This window comes from Rhopalosiphum padi, chromosome 1, assembly GCF_020882245.1.
Source record: "Rhopalosiphum padi isolate XX-2018 chromosome 1, ASM2088224v1, whole genome shotgun sequence".
NCBI lineage: Eukaryota > Metazoa > Arthropoda > Insecta > Hemiptera > Aphididae > Rhopalosiphum > Rhopalosiphum padi.
The window spans coordinates 53,029,937-53,052,975 of record NC_083597.1 but is presented as its reverse complement, the minus strand read 5'-3'; the positions used below and the strand labels follow the sequence as shown (position 1 = coordinate 53,052,975).

At 26.6% G+C, this 23,039-nt stretch overlaps 3 protein-coding genes across 5 annotated transcripts; 2 read left to right on the top strand and 1 right to left on the bottom strand.

Annotated features, from left to right (window-relative positions):
• The first annotated feature begins 1,580 nt into the window (after positions 1-1,580).
• On the top strand, positions 1,581-4,981 carry LOC132932221 (small ubiquitin-related modifier 3). Its single transcript, XM_060998493.1, has 3 exons — positions 1,581-1,850; positions 2,581-2,697; positions 4,518-4,981. Exons 1-3 carry the CDS (start codon positions 1,833-1,835, stop codon positions 4,665-4,667), a joined length of 285 nt encoding a protein of 94 aa, XP_060854476.1. The 5' UTR covers positions 1,581-1,832; the 3' UTR covers positions 4,668-4,981.
• LOC132932220 (uncharacterized) lies at positions 4,678-7,801 on the bottom strand. Of its 3 annotated transcripts, none has more exons than XM_060998490.1 (5): positions 7,642-7,801; positions 7,044-7,158; positions 6,628-6,795; positions 5,942-6,582; positions 4,678-5,205 (listed from the first exon to the last, which is right to left on the bottom strand). In XM_060998490.1, exons 1-5 carry the CDS (start codon positions 7,666-7,668, stop codon positions 4,978-4,980), a joined length of 1,179 nt encoding a protein of 392 aa, XP_060854473.1. In that variant the 5' UTR covers positions 7,669-7,801; the 3' UTR covers positions 4,678-4,977. The 3 variants fall into 3 exon arrangements, with proteins under 3 accessions (XP_060854473.1, XP_060854474.1, XP_060854475.1); XM_060998491.1 differs by having other exon boundaries at positions 5,942-6,561; XM_060998492.1 differs by lacking the exon at positions 7,642-7,801 and adding an exon at positions 7,226-7,602.
• Positions 7,802-12,505: 4,704 nt separating this feature from the next.
• On the top strand, positions 12,506-16,811 carry LOC132917522 (cell cycle control protein 50A). Its single transcript, XM_060978303.1, has 8 exons — positions 12,506-13,014; positions 13,098-13,231; positions 13,292-13,429; positions 13,510-13,699; positions 14,104-14,226; positions 14,748-14,966; positions 15,039-15,204; positions 16,180-16,811. The coding sequence occupies exons 1-8, from the start codon at positions 12,975-12,977 to the stop codon at positions 16,229-16,231; spliced, it is 1,062 nt and encodes a 353-aa protein (XP_060834286.1). The 5' UTR covers positions 12,506-12,974; the 3' UTR covers positions 16,232-16,811.
• The last annotated feature ends 6,228 nt before the right edge of the window (positions 16,812-23,039 follow it).

Below are 23,039 nucleotides of genomic sequence, written 5' to 3'. Positions count from 1 at the left end.
ATATTGTGAAAATACGTGTGACGAAATATTGTAAATGAAAAATATGGAATTTACACAAAACAATCATCTGACGAAAAATTTTAAGTGCTTATTATAGCGTTTTTAAATGCATATTGTATGGTTTTTAAGTACTTAAGTGCTTGCATATTAAGTGCTTTTTATGAGCTACAAGTCCTATTCCCTAGACTAATCATTTTTACCAAAAAACTAATAGTCAGTTTGTCGAGTGAAATTATTTGTACCTGCGTAAAATAATAACCTGGTGACATTAATGCAAAGTTTTTAAAAATGGGGTTAATGATTATTTATATATATGGTATATAGACATATAGACATATAGAGTATATGAATACCTATTTGTTTTATTAATTGCAAAATGTATATTAATGTTTTTGCCGTTGTCGGTACCTATATTATAATATTACTATACAAATATATTTTTAAAGTTAAGAGTTAATTATTGATTACTTATTATTTATGTGGTTTTTTTTCAATTCACAGTATAAAACACTAATCACTTATGTCTATACAATATTACAATATATAAATTAATTTATCTATGAACCTACTATTCATATTTATTCGCTCAGACAGTATTTTTTGTGTAATAAGCTGTAAATTATTCAGTGGATAATTTTTCTGAAAAAATTAACGTCTCAGAATCAAAATTCAAACGAATGGTCTAATTTATTTAACTTTTTGTCCTATGGGTCCAAGGAAATGGATTTATAATATGGGGGCTGCACATATGGTGATTTAAAAATATTTAGTTATTAATATTAATCTATAAAAATTAATAATTTGTGAAAACGTTCTCTAAGTATAATAAATAATAGTTAAAAAATTACGTCTATTTTGTTTTTGTAAAATCATTTTTAAGGACTATTATCTTTAGTGCCTACAAGGCTACAAACATTTTAATAACTTATGATAAAACGTTTACACGGGTAGATTGGGATATTATAAAATATATAAAATAGAGGTTTTAAATAGTTAATACTTCAACTATAATATTATGCACTTTTTCTTTTTAATTAAAATGGTTATTACTTGTCTTATTGCCTATTGGTTATGAAATTATGAAATAAAAACGCAGTAAAATTATATAGTGGTATTAACGTGTCGTCGTGGTAATAAGTAATAACTAATAAGTAATATTGTAATATTTCCTAAATTTAATTATTTTATAAATTCGAAGTACCTCACATTACATTTTTTTGTGGAATTTCTTTATCTATAGTCTACACTCTGTAGCAACTTACTGCCTTAGACCTTAGTGCCTAGACGTGCCTACTGCCTTTCGGGTTTTCGGCTTTCGTAGTAACTGCCATGGTTGATATATTATATATATTTCAACCATGGTAACCAAATTCGGAGTAGTTGAATGTTGTGAAAGTATTAATGTTCGAGGTAAACACTGCAACCCAAAGCAATTCGTATTCGTAATCATGGCTTAAGATAATGTTCGTAATGCAGACAGACAGTGGTACCAACTTAACAAAAGATACATCGAGCGGCAACAATGATTATCGACCATCCAACTACCACGGTTAACCGCCGCATACAGTGATTCGCATTTCGCTTCCATTTGTATTTTGTTTATTGTTGTCTGTTGTTTGCCTGTGGCGACTGGCGTCTGTGTCTGGCGTGTGAGTAACACTGTTCATCAATCTTGCCGGTATACCCGAACCAACGAACCTTATTCGTTTCGAATATAAATTCGGAAGATATACAATCGGAAAATTGCATCTCAGTCATTTCACAGCCATAGTGCAACCGCGTTGTCTTCAACACCGTTCGTCTATTAATCAATTTATATACACACATCAAAAATGGCCGTAGACAAAGGAGTAAGTATTTACAAGTTCGCGTAGCGCGCGCAAAATAAAAACACGAGTTGGCGTTCTGTAATGGCGTCGGATGATGGAAAAATCGACGGTCCATCGCGTCTGTTGCCCACCCGATTTGACGTATGTTCGTGCGCGTCTGGCGTGTTGACACCTCGTGCTCAAGTTAGCGTCGTGCCCGCGCATTTTCTATCTTAACATGTATAATATTTTTAGCGTTGGTTCTCAATCCGGTTTGTTAACGTCTTGTTTCATTCCCGCACACGCTTGTTTGTTTCATACGCGTCTTGTTAAATAATCAAGTTTTTCTAAAATTCAGCATTTCAACAGTGCTGCATAGTGTGTATTGATCAACCATGGCATTTTGTCATATTGAAGGTCGTTATGTGGATAGTCCCAGAATGGCGGTACTATTGAATATATCATTCATAAGTTAAATTATTTACCTCGAACCTGTAATTTACCACCATCATTGACTTACCTCAATTACTGTTGACAATTATTATCGTTAACATTGATTATATTTAGCACGATAAGTCAACTTACTTCTGACTAAGTTCATAATTGTGTGGTTATTAAAGATCAATTTTAGATTATGTGTAAAAAGTTTTTGATACAATAACATTAGCTTGTTATTGAATTATTATGTTATAAGATTTTAACGTTAGTTACAAATTTTAATGTTGTTAGTTTTTAAACATTAATCATTATTAAAAAATATATTGTGTTTTAGGACGCCCCTGAACACATTAATCTTAAGGTTCTTGGCCAAGATAATGCTGTGGTTCAATTCAAGATTAAGAAACATACTCCTTTAAAAAAGCTCATGAATGCTTATTGTGAAAGAACTGTAAGTATAAGCTATTAAGAAGTAATTTATTGCAATTGTTATTATTATTAACAGTAACTAAATTTTAGACTTAATAAGACACATTTTTATTTAATTGGAATATATTCAATCAAGAATTCACTTAACTATTGATTTTAATTGTACAAAATTACTAACTGATTGTCAGTGAACAAAACACCATGGTTGTTTAGCAACTGTAGTTGCTTACTTGAATTGTACTAACCATATCGATTAACTAAGTGTAAAATTTCACTGACAAGTACAGGAAAGTAGACAGTCATCAACTTATTTGTGTATGGGTATACAAACATAAGTTGGGTGAATTTCTACCAATTACATTTTTGATGGTTAGCATAATTTTAAATTATTACCGAAAATCAATATTAGTAGTTATATTTTATCTTATTGATAAGACAAATGATAACCATGTTATATTATCTGAATTTTACTCTATTTCTTTATATTTTTCATCACTAGTGTCTACCATTTACTGTTGTATATATAAAAAAATATAACTTGGTGTTATTAAATTAATTTATTACATAGTTAGGTTTTAGATAAATCGCTCAAAATAATAATTTTACTCAATATCATATATAATAAATTATTCATAATCTTGACTCGTTTAATTTAGATATTTAGCTAACCACAATTTTTGTGTGTCTTACATTATGGAGGTAAATAAAATATAAATATGGTTTTTAAATTATACTTGTATATTTTTGGTTATATTCCATTAATTAGTCTTATTTTATAGAATATTTTTGTATCCATTTTATACAAATAAGATTTACTAAATTAATTTGCTGTAAAACAATTAAAATCAACTTAGTTTCATGTTTTTTTTAATATCATACTTGTATGAATGTAATGTTTTATTAACTCAAAAATAATAAATTCTATTTACCATATTGTCTCTATAGATTCTAGAACTAGAAACCCTACTATTTTCATTATAACTAAGTTAAAACAATACTATTTAGGTTGTTTTTTTAGTTTTGTATTTAATTAAACACACTACTTTTATTTAAAATCGTTTAGATTACTTATAATTTTAGAAAAAAAGTAACATTACAAAATTGTATGCACCACTAGGGAGCTGTAATCCAAGTTAGCAACAAAATTTTCACACTAAAAAAGAACATTTACTAAACAACAACATTAAAAACTATATTGTACAGTTTTCTTTCAGTGTGAAAATGTGGTTGCTTAATTTGGACAGACTACAGCCTGATTGGTTTTTGGCTTTTTGCTCTGGTGAAACAGTTTTTAGTATGCTATATATTAGTAAAACTGAGACAACATTCAGGTGTGAAGCAATCATATCAATTTTAAGTTGAATATAGTTTAGTTTTAATATTAGTGTTGAATGATATATTATTGAAGGTAACAACATTCTGAAGTTTGAATAAAGTTCTTTTTTTTTATAATTTAAAATTGATGCAAATTTTAATCATTTTAAATTTATTTAATATTGTATTCACTTGTAACTTGCTTTAAAATTAATATATCAAAGTTAAGTTTAATGATATATCAATTAACTAATATTAAATCTAAATAATTTTTATGTGAATTGCTCAACATACATTTTCCAAGTGATATATTTTTGAGATGTAGACAAAAAATATAAGTATGGTGTACAAAAACAGTAAACACTGTAAGATGTTAGTTAATGATGAATCATTGTTTCAAAAAATATTTATACATTTTAAATGTTATTATAAATATTTTATATCTCTATACAGCTAGTATTAACTAAATAAACCTATGTGCTAGTTTAACATTTATAATCTAATTCATTCAAAATTTTAATATTTTAGGGTTTAGCTATGGCAACTGTGAGATTCCGATTTGACGGACAGGCAATTAGTGAAGCCGACACTCCTTCTTCTCTTGAAATGGAAGAAGGCGACACCATTGAAGTCTACCAACAGCAGACTGGCGGTTGCTTTTATTTTAACTACTATTAACTACTTACTATTTTATGTATAAGTTTATATTTTATTTATAAATCACATTTCATGTATATCATTAGTTTTTGAAACCGCATACCAAATATTTTCTATTTTCCACTAAAGCTGGCAATATTAAAAAAAGTTATGAATAATACAAATTTATAATCAACTCAAACGATATCAAGAATTAATTACAATAAACAGATAAATTTGATGTGTATGGAACATAGATAAAATATTTACTGTAAAACTATTTGTAAACAAATTTATTCATACTATTATTATTTTTTTCATATTTCTCTAGCTTAATAAACTTTTGATATAATCAATGAGATTTTTTAATTTGTTTTATTATTTTAAATGATTCATTAAAATGTGTAAATGCTATTATAATTATTGTGATTATTAAAATAATATATTCAATCCGATTATTAAAAGGTGTTCCACATATTGTATAAATTTGGCTATGTTGAGCAGGTACATCTTTTACACAGTGAAAATCAAAATCTTCATTATAGTCTTCAATACATAAATATTTACGTTTTTTTAATTCCTAAAATATAATTAAAAAAATGAAAATATTTTAATGCTAAAGCTTTAAAAAACTCGGGGTATTAATATTTAATATTTGTTCTATTATTAAGTGAATGTTATACCTATACATGTTTTTCTGTTTTTTGAGGGTAAATTTGTATACTATCAAATTGTATAATATGATAAAACTTATCTAGAAGACTACATAGATTTTTCATCTTAATTTGAAGCAAGTTATGAGCATTTAATAATAGTTCATTTTTATGAAATTTAAAATGCTTATAACTTGCTTTGAAATTATAATTAAAAATGCTTGTATGGTACCTGATCACCTGAATAATATTTTTACATTTATATTTTATAGCAGAATGATTCATTCTAATTTTGAACATGACAGTAAAATGGTTTATTCTATATAATATTCATGCCATAACAAATGACACTTTGTGTGGGTATAACATCCTTTTAATAATATTTTAGGTATTTAATACTATTATATCAACTCAATTTACCATGATATACTAATAATTTAAATGATTTTAAAAATATGTTAAATTTTATGGTTTTCATAAATAAATGATCAATGAACTGTAGTTTATAATAAGTCTTATGAAAAATGGAATGGATTACTCGTATGGCAAGAATAGAAATAACCATAATAAAAACTGTTTGACAAGAAAATATTTTATACTGCTTTTGATACTTTTAGTTCGGGTATTTTTTGTATATAGTTCTAAATCTTGATAAATACTTACCGTTCCAAAAGATGATACTGTAATATTACACGGACCGATTTCTTCATGAGGTCCAATTGAAATTTCATTTTCCGGTTTTCCCCATATTGCAAAACATAAAAATGTTGCATAGTACACGATAAGATAAAAAATTATAGTTAATGGACGGTTAAACATTTGTCTAGGTTTGCGTTTTAAAATAGATAACATGATGTATAATGCTATTAAAAACATAATTATTATTTGTGTTGGAACGTTGTACAGATCATGTAATGGATGATAGAGTACAGAAAAGCATAATATTCCACAAGGTGTACTAAGGAATATTGCTTTTAGAGAAGTCGAAATCTCTATTCTAGATGTATACGTTTGATCAAGATCAACACCTTTAATGAAAAACCAAAAACTAAAACTTGCAGAAAACACCATATGAAAATAATAAGAAGTCAATGGTACCCAATATATTCGGTCCCCTATGTTTGGATCAGTATCGTGCCAGGTCCAATGGACAAATTTTATACCCATAATATCATATGGTAAATCAATTAAAAATACATTTAATCCTACAGTAACTATGAAGCCTATTTTTGTTTTGTTTGTTCTATAAGCTATTTCAATTGCTATGTAATAAAAAACTGAATCTGTAAAATTAAAAAAAATATCTAAAACATAAACTTTACATTAGTTCCTAGAAATGCAATACTTACATAAGATTATAACATACAACGGAAGCCTATGTCGGAAAAACATAATTGGTGCACGACTGTGCCAAAAATTGTCTATTTCATCCATGAGATAACATATACACTCAACAACCAAACCGTGACAAATTATGCATAACCAAAGTAAAGGACGTCTTCCTCCGTTAGTAAGTGCTAAAATGGTAAAGATCCAATGTTTTAGTTTTCATAAATAATTTTATTAATAGTCGTGTTCTTCTATAAAATTTTATAATAATTATGATTAAATAGCTATCTTCTAAGTTATATTAATTAAAACTTGCAAGAGGCATTTAATATTCAACTTACTAAGTATAACAGGACATCGACACATCGCACACAAATTTAATGTTGTGCTACTAGTATGCTACTTATTAATAGTACCGAAACACTTTATATCTTACCGTGTAAAAGTGTTACTGCTCCACCCATAATAAATAACATTTGGACTAATAAGTATGTCGGCTGATTTTTCCATAGTTCTGGAATAGATTCAAATGATATAAATTGCTTCCGAATCTAAAATTATTTAATATTGTGTAAATCAGTAGGACCTTGTGATGTAAACAGTTAGATTTAGTCTTACTGTGTTAGTGTGTTAAAGTGAATTGACATATAATCAAACTTAAATTCAAGAACATATCTGTGCTTTTATACGATATTCAATTTTAATGTAAGTTCTGAGATAAGTAACGAGTATAGGTACTATGGTAAAATTTTACAATTTAAAAGTGATTTTATACATCATATTATCTCAGAAAAATTGAAATATTGTAAAAAATACCATTAATTAGCATATAAAAACATAAAGATCTTAACCTAAAGTTTGATAAAAAAAAATAAGTGAATTCACTCTAATATTAAATCTTAAAATTTTTAATTTGTTCTGGTAAACCAAATTAGTATAGTATTGCGCGTGGATAAGAGAAAGCACTATTGTTCTTTAAAAATATTTATTACATAAGCAATTCTCTCAAATAATTTTAACAAACATGTTCGTACATCACTTAATTGTTCGATGATCGTCATTTTATAGGATAACTACGACCATGATTTACTTCACAGGTGGATAAGTACTGACTACTGAAGGCTAATGGATTTATTACTTTTATATGATGTGTACATTTATATTTTATAATACATTGCCCATTGGTACTATATTATTATCTTAACTAATAACTACATTTGAAACTATGTTAACGCCCATTGAACCAAACGTGATAAATACGAAATAGTATTCTATGTAACTAGTAGGTATCTGGTTACTTAAGATTAAATAGGTAGTAATTACTAATTAGTAAGTGCCATTATTTTAATAGGTTTTGATCACGATCATAATCTGCTTCTGCAGTTATTGGTACCTATACGCGGCTATACCTGTTTGTGATAATTTAATTTTGATAAATATAAATTAATAATTTTACAGCCTGTAATATACCAACATAATTAAATTTTTTCATTTAGGCAATGAATATGGACAAATGTTAACCTTATAATATTACTATATTAGTGGCTGCGTGAATAGCTATTTTATAAGGCGGCCATCTCGTGCAAAAACGGTGTTGGGTTGGGCAATGACTCAAATCTACAGAATCTAAACGACTAGACTATTCTATAATTTACATTTTACACTCCCATAGTCAAACCTAACGACATATCTATACCTAAGTAAATATTAGGTATGCTTCGTTATATTATTGAGAAATTGTTTAAAATATGAGAAAAAATTGGTGGGGGCTAGCTAAATTCAGTCCACGATAATTTGTGTTCATTTTGAAGGCGGTAGAAATTGAGTTCCAAGTATAAAACAATCGTAGGAGGTAGATATAAGTTAGATCCCGGCTCAATGGCGTTGCAAGTGGGAGGGCTGAGGGGTCTGCAATCCCACACCCCCAAAATATTAAGAAAATTTAAAAATTATTTTAATTTTTAATGGTTTATGAAAATTGCTGCAAAAATCTTAAATTGTATTTTACAAAAGTTGATCAGTCCCCCTCGAAAAAAAATGTGACTAGCTCTAAAATATAGGGAAAGTAATGCCAACAGCAGTCCTTCCTCCGGTCCTCCATAACACGAAAAAAAAGATCTAAAATATTATATACTTAAAATTTTAATATTTAGTATTTATGCAAATTACTTTTGAATAATTCTGTTTTGTGGAGGAACTATTACAACTTGTAATTTACAAGTACAGTCTGAGACACATATTAAATTACCAAGTACAATCCAAAAAAAGAAAATTACGCTCGGGAAAGAAAAACCCTTAAAGGAATAAATTACGAAATATACTAATAATATAATAACTCGATTATAATTTGTTAAATGTTTATCATTTATGTTTTTACCTAAAAGGTGATATTTATGCGTACTAATATTTGTTTACAGGATTCAATTTTTAAATTATTTATAACATTATTATTTATTTAGAACATGCTATTTAAAAAACCATATATTATATTTTAATTTATATTATTTATACAATATTTATACCATATACTATTTATTTAGAACATGATATTATAAAAACTAAATTTATTTTATTTTATATATTTTATTTTTCGGGACTCAACTTACCTCCTACCATTTTTTTCAGGACCCTATTTACTAATCTCGGGTAGTGGATATAGATGCTTCATACGAAAAATAGTTCACGCCGTCACTGAATGATATAGAATATAGATAGTACTTCTTCATACAGAGGTGGTCGTTTAAGCGAAGATAATAATACATATTGACAAAAAAAAATAATAGTCTGTTTGGTCGACTATCAATTGTACCCATAGACTTATAATATATAATATATTATAAGTCTATGTTTGTACCGTTTGGGCGAGTGAAATTATTTTTACCTATACGAGGTAAAAACCTGGTGACAGATACGGATGATATTATTGCTAATCATTATTAATCACTATTATCGAAAATTTAAATAATTAAGTGTTGAGTGTTTATTATAAGCATTTTCATACCGCTCTGCAAACGGTATTTTTAGTTGAAAAACCCTTGCCCAAACGGTATATATTTATTCGCCTAAACAGACCATATTTTAGGTAAATTCGCCCAAATAATCTACGCCCACTTATACACAAATATATAATGTATTAAAAAACATTAGTAGTCTATTTATCATTGTTCTATAGTTAAATAAGATTACGTAAACAATAAACTTACATATATCAGTTATATCTATTTCAAATTATGTTATATTATAGACTATAGTTATTGTTTATGTTTAAAATTATTTTGGCTATTTGTATAATTTTTTTTATAACTACAATAACTGTTTAACATTATTATATAAAATATAATATATTAATATGTAAGCTAAATTTTCAATTAGTTAAATTACTATTTTTCTAAAACTTAATAAAAATTTCAGCGATTTTAGTATTTTTGAATAATTTGTGATTTTGTGAAATAGTTTGATTAAAAAATAATTCACTTTTATTACCTATAGGTAGGTACTACCTATTACTTATACTTTAATACTTTATAGTAATTACCATTGGCTCTTGACTGTTATTATCTATAAATAATAAATATACAGGCAATTATCTTTGTAAGTATGAGCAAATACTTTATAATTATTTTTTAATACTTAGTATAATAGTTTAAAAAGCATCATGTTGCTGTAGAAGGTATACAGATACGTATATATAGCGATATTAGGCAATAACTTTACGTATGGGCACAATTTCTCTAAAAATTGAGTCTATGCCTTGTCTTGGCACTCCTAATTCCGAAATTAGCACCCTCATAAGCCATAACTTATAATTTATACCAACTATGCATTTTTTTAAATTAATATGTAGTATGACTAGTATGACGTGCAATAGGTATAGTAGAGTACCTACTAAAATAACAGGGCCACTTATGGAACATTCATTGAAGGAGACATCTACTATAAAATTTAAAAAAAAAAACTAGAAATTACAGATTGAAACCACGTCTTTTTATCTCAACAATTAAGTACCTATCATTTGAATCGAAATTTTCATAATCACTCATTCAAGCACATATTATCTATATATTAAATATACGAAAAACTTATATATTACACCAATTATATTGTAAAACTTTATTTTCCCTGTTGTTATTTATTTTTACTTAATTTTAACGTATTCAACGAGAAGTACAAAAAAAAAATGGTATTATAATTGTTAAAATTATTGTAAAAACAAACATATTTTGAAACAATTAATTTAATATTAAAATAAAAAAAAATCTAAACGGTGAGTGTAGGTGTTGACTACAGACATTTTTTATAGAAAAAAATATACTCCAGTGAGCTTTTTTAAATAATCAAGAAAATCTTAAAATAAATAAATATAATAATATACGAACGTTTTTTAATATTATTATTATTATTTATTTAAATAATTGTTTGGTAACCTTGTTTATTAAAAAGTTAGACTGTCTCCGCTTAGAATTGTTTTTTATCGTATAGCGGTAATGATTTATCATTCAATTCAAATTAAATACATCTATTACAGTAACCTACCAATGAGTAAAGATTATGACAAGATACACTCGACACTTTCTGTAAATTCAGCAGAGCGATTAGGTACTTGCTTATTTATTTTTCCATTTTCAACAATAAATTAGTTAACAATGAAATTATTTTTTCACGATTTCTCTGCGGACTGCGTATGCGCCTTATTCTCATATTGTAGATAAATAGGTAGTATGATGCTATGGAGTTCCTTGTTATCGTATCTCGCGTGTAACCATTGTATTTTGTATTATTATTGTATTTTTTTATTTCTTCTTCAGATCTTTAAATCAGAAGATTACTGCTTATTATACTTCCTAAACAAGATATTAAGGTCTATATCCGGGTTTACACAGTCACATCATCACCAGACACCTATCACACTACACACTTAATCACACCATCCGTGTCGTGTAAAGTTGAGGACTGAGGTTATATTTTGTTGTGGTCGGCAGGTACTTAATTATTGAAGGTATTCAATTTGTAGGTAACATGTAGGCATGTTGTCAATATATTGACATTCAATAATCAATACAATATAAAGAACACATTTCGAGTTTAAAATAGTAATACCTAATTTTTTTATGTACATCATTCACAGATATGTTATAGTTTATACAGTGGCGTCATTTGGGTCAGGTGAGTATTTTCTCTGCCCCTTTTTGACCTCGGGCTGGTTTTTTGTTATTGATATTGCCTGGTGTCTGGATAGATAGGTATGAATTTTCTTTTAGCGATGTGGGCTGGTCAAATCTTATGTTTGTTAAAACCCCCTCTCAAAAACTGAAATGACGCCAATGAGTTTGTTTATAGTGCTTAAACATCATAGTGGCACACTGGCACACCAGTCACCTTAGACGCCTTGTGCAAAGTGTACGATACAATTCTTAGTATTAGATAACCAAAGTATGATGTAGGTACTCAAAAAGTTTTGAAATCGGCTCTCATTATACAATGATATCATAATGTACTTTAATAATATATTCATTAGGTATTCACTATTTAATGATTAATTATATTCTGATGATTAATATTCTATTTTCTGCACAACTAAAGTGACTAATGAGTAATGACATAAAAAAGTAGTGGCTGGTATAATAAATGTAAAATATTAATTACTATTACTAATAAATCATAATATAAATTTAGATGTATGTTACCTACCAATATATTCTTATATATATATATTATTATATATTCTTAGATAGTTAGATGACTTAGATCGTGTACAGTAAAAATTGTATATACTTAAGGTACCTAGATGATGCTATAATATTATTATCTATGATTACGATGTGTATGTGTTTACACAATAAATATAAACTTACGATGTGTACGAAACAGCTGATAACGATTATTTTAATATTAATAATTTATATTGTGTTGTAGTTGAAGACTGTAGTCAACTAACGATTTATTAGAATATATACATATTATATGCATATTATGATATAAATATATAATAATGTACAGTTAAGTTGTTCACCATAGTTCGTCGAACTCGAACACAGAACAGTCTGTCACAGAATAAATATTAATATTCTGTGCAACTGCCGTAGTGCCGTCCGCCGCATTATCACTTAGTTAATAATAATAATCAATTTAATCTAATTTTCATATTTTATATTAAACCGTAAAAGCTGTACAGTGTACATTCGCGATTGTGTGATAGATTGCATGTCCTGAAGTGATCAATTTTATTATTTTCGTAGTGCTGTCAAAAAATGATGTGCTATCAGTTAACGGTGTCGAATACTCGATTGTAAAATCGCTGCAGTTGTCGTAATAAAATACTTGTCATTTGTACTACTTAAGCAGTACATCTTACAATATTATAAGTAAAATGTTGGATGCACAGGAACCAAAGTCTAAAAGGCCAGCTGGTAATTTTTTTAAATTTGTTCATAAAGTATATTAGATATTAGCACAAATGTATATTACACTTTCTACTTGGGCATTATTACAGATACAGCATTCAAACAACAACGATTACCTGCATGGCAACCAATTCTAACAGCACGCAATGTAATGCCCATATTCTTTGCAGTTGCAGCAGCATTTGTTCCAATTGGCATAGGTTTACTATATCTTACAAATCTGGTGAGTGATTTTTAATATGTATATTTTTATAAACCTAATCATGTTTGAAAATATTTTTAGGTTCAAGAATTTACTCTTGATTATACCCACTGCAAAAATATTAATAATTTGAGTCAATCATGTGCAGATTTTATTCAAAGCAATCGTAACTTGTCTTGTAATTGCATTATTCCATTTAAATTGGAAGAAGATTTTTCTGTATGATATTAGATTGATGTACAACATTATGGTCAATATTATTTAAATGTTTAAACATATCTTATTTGTACTTTGTATAGCCTAATGTTTACATGTACTATGGATTAACCAACTATTACCAAAACCATCGGCGCTATGTAAAATCAAGGGATGACTTTCAATTGCTTGGAAAACTTAGCAAAACTCCATCTAGTGACTGTGCGCCATTTGATTATCACAACAACAAGCCAATTGCTCCTTGTGGTGCTATTGCCAATTCATTATTTAGTGGTGTGTATAATTTTTTCTGCTAAAAAGCCTTTTTTAATTTAATGTACTTAAAGTATCTATTAAGTATAAATAACTGGTATTAAAATGGTAATAATGTCTATTTTACCATAAAAATTATCTTAGCAAATCAAACACTAATAAACGTATTGGCTATTAAATAATTTTAGTCATTTTGACTATTATAGAATTGTTTATATATTTTCCAATTTGTTTACTAAATTGTGTTTAATATGAAAAAAGTATTATCTAGATTTTCAGCACATATTATCACAGAAAAAATAATAATAATATAATTTAATATTCTATGATATTACAATTCTATCTATTTTTAAATTCAACAATTAATTGTAAAACTCATGTTTTACATACAATACATGTGCTTAATTATTTTTATTTTATTTTAGATAACTTATCATTGATGTACAATGAAAAAAAAGTTCCATTACTTCGAACTCAAATTGCTTGGGACTCTGATAAAAATATTAAATATCAAAATCCAGAACATCCAAGAGGAAATTTGAAAGAAGGTTTGTTATATCTTACATAATCACTTAATAAACTGTATTAAATTTTTAGAGATTATATTATATTACATTATTCTATCTAGAGTCATATTTTTTCTCTAAAAATTATTTAGAATAAGTGTGTGTTGGTGTCAGACAAAAACACATTGAAACTGTGCATCTATCGCCAAAAATGGCAATCGGCACCAACATGCCGTCACCATTATCTCTATGATCTGCTCATCGTCCTATAAGGGTTGTGGGAGCAGAGATTATATTTATTTAGGAACAAGCATTGCCTTTAAATTGTCACTGCACATTTTGATAACAAATTTTTTAAATTTCTATCAACACATTTTATTGCATAAAATATAGTTTAACTCTCTATGTTATTTTTTTGGTATAAGATCTCTGAAGGAAATAAGTATAAGTTACAATGAAATGTTTTTTTTTAATTTTTCAACTATGATTTGAAAAATGTAGGATTAATAAATTATGTATAAATAATAAAATAATTTATACAGTATTCAATACTTGACTTTTAGCATTCAAAGATTTTGAAAAACCAATTGACTGGCGTGTGAATATATGGGAATTGGATACAGAAAATCATTTAAACAATGGTTTTGAAAATGAAGATTTGATTGTTTGGATGCGAACTGCTGCACTTCCTGATTTTCGCAAATTATACAGACGTATTAATCATTCTAATGAGTTTAAAAATGGCTTACCTAAAGGAGATTACAAATTAGTTATAGAATATAGTATGTTTTATATAATTAAAATATATATATATATATTTATATTTTTACTAATATAGTTATTCAATTTTTTAGATTATCCAGTAGCAGGCTTTGGTGGAACAAAAAGTTTGATACTATCCAACACTTCATTTACAGGGGGCAGAAATTTATTTCTTGGATATGCTTATATTGTTGTTGGATGTTGTTGCTTTTTGTTGGGGTTAATGTTTTTAATTCTTCATATCAAATATAAGCCGAGGTATGTTAAAATTAAAAATTATACTACACTTAGACCTTTGACATTATTTCCATTTATTTACATCTGGTAAGTTTAAAAATGCTGTTTAAAACTTCAACTAAATGTTTGTAATTGTATTTAAAAATTTTAAACATCTGGTATAGGTTTATAGTTATTGTTGATTTAATAAGGTTAAAAATGTGTATCAATAATTGTTAGAATGACAACTATAATGATACATGATAAGTATACACAGGCACAGAAATAGCATGTCCTCTTTGACCGTTAAGCAATTTATAATATACTATGACGAGTATGATGTATAACATTCGCATATTATTTTGGTGATATGATTTATACCATATCCTTTTAGAGAATATGACTACTTCACTCATTCAAATGTGAGTTGCATTCTGGTATGTGTGGTGAGAGGTTGAACTGCTATACTAAGTGCTGTTGCAATGAGAAACTACTATAATGCTAGTGCGTTTCACATCAAATTTTATTCGATCATAGAGCTGAGAGGCAGTTTTTGGTTAGGGTTTATTTACAGAACTATTATTTATTGTTATAAATTTATGAATCATTGATTTGATTGGAAACCCTCACTCGGTTCGCTATGTTCGAGTTGCATTTGATGTGAAACACACTATAGTTTTGTTTTATGTGTACTCATACTATACTTTTTCAGTTGTACAGAGTGTAAGGTTGTATACTTAAAATTAATCTATTTCTTGTTTTAGCTCAGTACATACTCTCTATATCTAACATAAATTTGTCAGAATCATTTTTAAATTAGATAAACTATTGTTTTAAAGTTTAAATTGATAAATAATAATAATAATTATTTAATTCTACAGACACAAAATATATTATATATATATATTCAGCATAAAAATTTTCATAATATTATTTATCATTTATTTTATTAATACAATACAATTTATTTAAAAAAATAATAGTTACTCATTTTATCAACATTTTTTTTGTTTTCAGTGCAAACACAGGAGATATTACTATTGTTTCTCCATCAACATCTCATCAGTGATTCAGCATAATTATTTCTTTATTAAAGAAATAATTCCTTGCGTTTTCTGCACGTACAAATTTAATTAGGCTGTGCTTAAATTAGCAACTAATGAGCTTTATAAGACAATGTGATATTCATAAAAAAAATCATATTTTAATTTATCACAATTCTATAACCACAATCGACCAATATCTAATTTATTCTATAATGTACTCATAAGTTAAATTATTTTAGCATAAAATATATCTTTAATACATATAACACCATATAACTTAAATCAGTTAAATCCAATATCTATTATTAAGTTGTACTATTATTTATTATGAAACACTGTCACTTAAATATGTTTTGATAATTTGTTAAAATTTGTTATAATAATAATTTGTTACCTTTATAAAACATTTTTAAGCTTTAAACTATATATTTGCACATTGTTTTAATGTAAAATGAATAGTATATAAGGTTTTTAAGTATGTGTCTCTAGTCATAGGGGTTAACATTTGTTAGCTGTTATTAAGACTTAATTTTAGAACAATATAAAGCTTATTTTATTATTATTTGTTTACATTTAAACATTAAACAATAATATATTTGTTGATTTTATTTCTTATTTTATATTTAACCTTATATAATTGGGTTTTACAGATAATTTATTATTTATTTTAAATTGAATTGTCTTTTTAAATATCAATAGCAAAAAAAAACAAAAAAACAATTTAATTCCTATATATTCAATATTAAGTTGTTTTTTTAAATTTCAAAAGCAACTGGGTTTTCATATTTTATGAGTTCTTAACATTTAAAATTTTTTTCATAAAATTCTAATGGTGTTTTTTAAGATATGTTTTTCATACTATTATTTTATTTTATTGACTTAGCAGCTCAAGGCTCAAAATTGAATCATATATAAATCATTGCAAACATTGCTAACAAATTATGATTTTGAACGGAAACTATATTCACCGTACTTCATAAATAAATAAAAAAATAATTAAAGATTAGTCCAACATATCCAATTTATTTTTAAATTTTGAATAATGTAAACTAATGTTGAATATTCAGATATGTACTTATTTACTAACTATTGAGTCTGTTAAGTACACAGTACATTGAAGAACTCTGGTAAATAAGAATTGATATTAAAAATAAAAAACTTTTTGATTATGATAATTTTACAATGTAAAACATAGTGAGTTGTCAAATTACAACAAACAATTTGAACTCTGTTTATCTTTGATACCTCTCATATAGATGTGTTACACCACTTTTTTTTTTAGTTTACGACTCAAGCGTGAGAAAAACGTGAAAACCACATGACAAGCTCAAAAATGATGTCACATTTCAATTCATAAAAAATACAATTCTTTATTAGGCCACCAGTGAGTAGGCTTATATTATTTGCCTTATTAATTTCAGAAACATCCTGTATACCTAATTTGATTTTGAATATCTGAGCACTGGGCACCTATACAAGTAATCTATTTCTAATTTAAGATCAAAATATTTTATCAACAGGTACATCAAACAGATTGGTAATTTCAAATGGTTTTATCGAAACAAACAAAAAAAAAAAAATCCAAAATATTTGAAAATTATTTCTAGATAGAATGTTAATATATTTATGAAAAACGATTTTGCCTAATGACAGCCAATATTTCTATTTAATTATTTTAAATAATTATAATAATTTTATTTCTATTTTATTTAAATTGACTGATGCAGTTATTTATAGACATTTGACATTTGACATTTTAAATTATTATTAGTTCAAATTTTGACAAAAATAGTAAAAAGTACAAACATTAGTACAATTATTTTGTAATTAAAAATGTAGTGTTCAATTTTTATATATAGTAGGAATAGAATCCTCATTAGTACATAGTTATTAGTTTTTACTCAGTACCTATTGAAACCAAAATATATAAATTGTTCTAATTATATATTTTTAATTTGTACAATGTGCATCTATTTTTACAATAAGCACAGTGGATGAAAGCTTAAATAAAACGGCTTAATTTACTTGATTGAAGAAATTATTCGGTACCTAATGGTTAATACTTACCTATATAACAGGAGTAGCCAACTTTAATAGACTTGCGATTGACCTCCGAGATTTTCTAGGTTCTCGCGATCAATCAAAAAAAAAAAAAGGATGTCAATAAAAAAAAATATGTATATTATATATGTACATACATCATACATGCGTGTTACACATCTTTTATTCTATATCTGTGTATGATACTATGATCTCGTTTTTCATAGTTATTTATTACATTTTCTAAGTATAATTATTATATTTGTTGATACAAAGATACACAAATTTACAGAAAAAATTCAAAAATTCAAGAAAAAACTAAAGGGAGTAATTTTTTGAATTTTTTCTGTAAATTTGTGTATCTTTGTATCAACAAATACAATAATTATACTTAGAAAATGTAATAAATAACTATGAAAAACGAGATCATACACAGATATAGAATAAAAGATGTGTAACACACATGTACATATATAATATACATATTTTTTTTTATTAACAACCTTTTTTTTTTTTTTTTTGGTCGATCGCGAGAACCTAGAAAATCTCGGAGGTCGATCGCAAGTCTATTAAAGTTGGCCACTCCTGGTATATAGTACCATTAGTGGGTGAAAAATAGATATTTAAACGAAGAATTACGATTTTAGTTATTTAGTTGTGTTTCAAAAATATTTTTCGTGAGGATATTCTGATTTGAAACTTACATAATATATTATTATATTTTACATACATAATGACATTTTTAAAATATTCAGATTAATGTTATGCTATTCAGCTATGGACGCTATTGTCTATTTAATATTTATAGTTTATACTGTTACTGTATAATTTATAGTAAAATAAACAATTATAATAATTAAAAGCAATATAATTTATAGATATAATTATGTATTAGGTACTTTTAGTTTTTGGTATATGCTGAGTGCTGACAGACCGTTTCCACTCAGAATCATTTTTGTTATGTTATAATTTATTATTAAATTCAAATTGAATAGATTCATTAGAGTGATCTACTCAATGACAAGGTAGACTCAGGAAAAAGGCACAACAGTGCAATTACCTACTTTCCTTCGTTTTTAATTCAATTATTTCACGATTTTAATCATAACTGTTATTTAAAAAAAGTCAACCATAAATTTGACATTTGTAAAAAGTATTTCCGATTTCAAAATGACAATTAAATACCTAACCTGTACAGACCCTTGAATGGGTTAAAATATCAACAAAATATGTGATAGATGCATAGATGTATGTTATTCTATTGAATTATATTAAAAATGCCATTAAAATATAAAAGGTGCCTATTTATCTAATGTTCTAGGTATGTACATGGGTAAGTAAATGCCAACATTTTTCTTTTGAATGATAATTATTGTTTCATAAGAGTCTAAGTAAGTAAATATTATGTTTGACAAATTGTTAAGAAGGCTATATAAATTATAATAATACATTGCTTAAGTATCTATAATTTGGTACTTGTAGCTGTAGGTACTGTAAATAGTGTCCATATAATATAAATAAATAATAAGGAAATATTAGAATAAATATGTCAAAATTATTGGTTAAATTATACTAACGAATGGTATTTATTTTGTAAAATGTATTATTTAATAAAATATCTAGTCAAAACTCAATTTAGTATCTTTCTAGGTTATACTAGGCATAGTAACTTGTAGATATGTTTTGAATAGTTATACTTACAAAAAAAATTCAAGATTCAACTACCATATAAATTAAAATTTATAATAATATTTCTGTTTATTTATAAATTAATTTTTTATATAGGTGCTTATTTTGACTTAAAGATATATTATTATTTTTTTAATTTATTCCGAAATGATTGATTCACATTTCAATGGAATAATTATTCGAAGACGAATGGGTGTGTTAAACGGTAAAAAGCTAAATATTAAGCCTATAGGATATGGCGAAGGAAATTATTTACGGAAATTTTCGATTGCCACGAGCTTACATGGTGTAATCTATTTAGGGGAACCCAAACGACCATATTTAGAAAGGTTGGTACTAGATAAAATATGTAATTCTTATAGTCTTTTGAACTGCACAAACAAATATTTTAAATTTAAATTTAAAATTGAAGCCTAGTATTAGAATAAAATATTTTCATTTAGCCCCCCCCCTCTTGAATGTTTTATGGCGTTCGCCCCTGTCTATGTGCATTGTAACATAATATAATGTCTACCTACATGAAATATATTTTTGAAATTATTTTGAGTGATTCCAAACAAATAATTCGTCCCTTCCTATTCTGTATATGTGTCTGTTAGCCGATAGGTATACCTATCTAATGAAGTTACTAGACGGTTTAAATATAAAAACTCTTTAATTTAAAAATATTATATTTTTATGTACATTTAATCAGGATATTTTGGATTTGTGTCATATCATTGGTGTTTCTTATGTGTGGATATCAAATACAAAAATTGTATAACAATTGGATGGAAAGTGATATTATAACAATACTGAATGAAAGTAGTAGGCATTTATCTGCATTGAATGATGATGTACCGTTTCCCGGGATTACAATATGTAGTGATTTACAATTGCAGAACCTTGACAATTTAACAATTATAAATCAAACGCTTAATAAGTAAGTACGTAAAACTATTGATTTTGGTAAAATTTATAGAAAGATACCTTCGACTAGTTTGACATATTCATATGATATATTATGTAGGCACTTTAGCCTTTATAGCCATATAGGAAATAATAAATCAAAATGTATACATTATATTTATTTCAGAGAATACGAAGATGCCATAAACCTAATGTGTCATGTTTATGAGCCTAATCTAAGTATCGGTCAACATTATATAAACTCAAAAACATGGGATTTATTACTAAATGTAAGATTTAACGATGATAATAATATTGACTGTGACTGTACGACTCTGAACATCAACTTGTAGGCATATAGACTATACCTATAACCTATACTTTATTATGATCTGTAGTCTTATATAGTATATTAGTATATAGCCATACAAGTACAGTGGTGTCATTTCAGTTTTTGAGAGGAAGGGAAAAATTTTTGACCGGCTCATAATAATAATAATAATTAATAATAAAAAAACCGCTCGCTAACAATTACATTACAATTAATATACCTACTAAGACCGCGCTCTAGGCATATCTAACACATTTTTTGAGAGATAACAATGAATAAATAATAAATATAGAATATATAGAGGGATTCCCAATGGCCAATATTACCTATAATTTATTAGCATTATATACTGTATACTCAATGATATTAGCTACTAAATGATGACTTATTTTTAGGGAAAATTTACCCAAATGTATGTCCTATTTGCGCCAAATATGAGTGTAAAGGTATTTACAAAAAATAAAACAAAACATACAATAAATTATTAAATATTTATTATTAATTTATGTTTTTCAAGAGCTACTTAGATGCTAGGCAATAATAGAGTATTTTCTATTTTTCATAGCTCCAAACATGTCAACTGCTTGATTTAAATCTATTAGTAAAGCTGCTTTCTTCTCTATAACTATAACTAATAAACTAATAAAGATACCCTATATCAGGGGTGGGCAACTGATGGCCCACGCAACATTTTCAAATTACATCATACAATTTCAAAGCCAATCGTCTATACTCTATGCTACGTCTATGCTAAATTAAAATGCATATTTTAAATGACCTTTTTTTTACTGCTAAATTTTAATTTTCTAAAAATTGGCCCTCTAATAACTTTTAGTAGCCCATCCCTGCCCTATATAATTATTAACATATTAGCACGAGCTACAAATCATGGTCAAATTTTATTTTTGCAATGATATGAATGTCATGAATCATGTTTGTGAGATTGCGGCCAAAAACTAATAGGTATACATACCCGGCCCGACCGGTTCGACAGCGGCCCGCTACTAATTAGGGGGGGAGCAAATTTCCACCTTGCCACCCCACAAATGACGCCACTGGCTTAGATTATTTAGAAATTTAGAATGGAGTTAAGTTATAAGTTAATAGTAATTTGTAATATATTATGTATAATAGCGGACTAATATAGGTTAGGTTATACATATTTATACTTGGCATTTTTACCATGCTGACTAATTAATAATTGTTATTCTAAATTCCTAACTAAAATATTGAGTGGAAATTTATAGATCAAATATAGGTACCTACTTATAATGAATTTAAATTTAATGTTTTTTGTTTTATTAATTATATTATTTAATTTTTATAAAAAGTTATATAAAAATTTTATGTATTTATGATTGTTTTAGATAACAATACTAACATATAACATTACTATGGATTACATAAATATAATATGTCCAGTCGTGGATACAAGGGGAGGGGACTATGGGGGCTGAAGCTAGTAAGCTACTCCCTTAGGCCTTAGGTATATGTATCTACTTAAAATATTTCAAAACATAAACTTAATGCATATTATGCTTTTATGTGATTGAAGTAATTTTTTTTATTTAGCCCTCTTATTTAATTGCTAAATCCACGCCTGAATATGTCTGTAGGCTGATATGTGATTCGTTCAAAACTTCTAAATAAAATAATATTTAATTTTTATTTCAAACAAATAATAAAACATTAGATTTATGATAAGATAAATAGTAATTTATGAAACATATGGTATTAATAAGTTTATATATTTTCTTAAGGCTCATAGAATTTTTTGTAAACAACGTGTTATTTCAATAACTTGGATCAGAGAAAAAATCTATGTACCTTGTCAATATTTTCAACCAGTATATACAATTTACGGAGTTTGTTATTCATTGAAT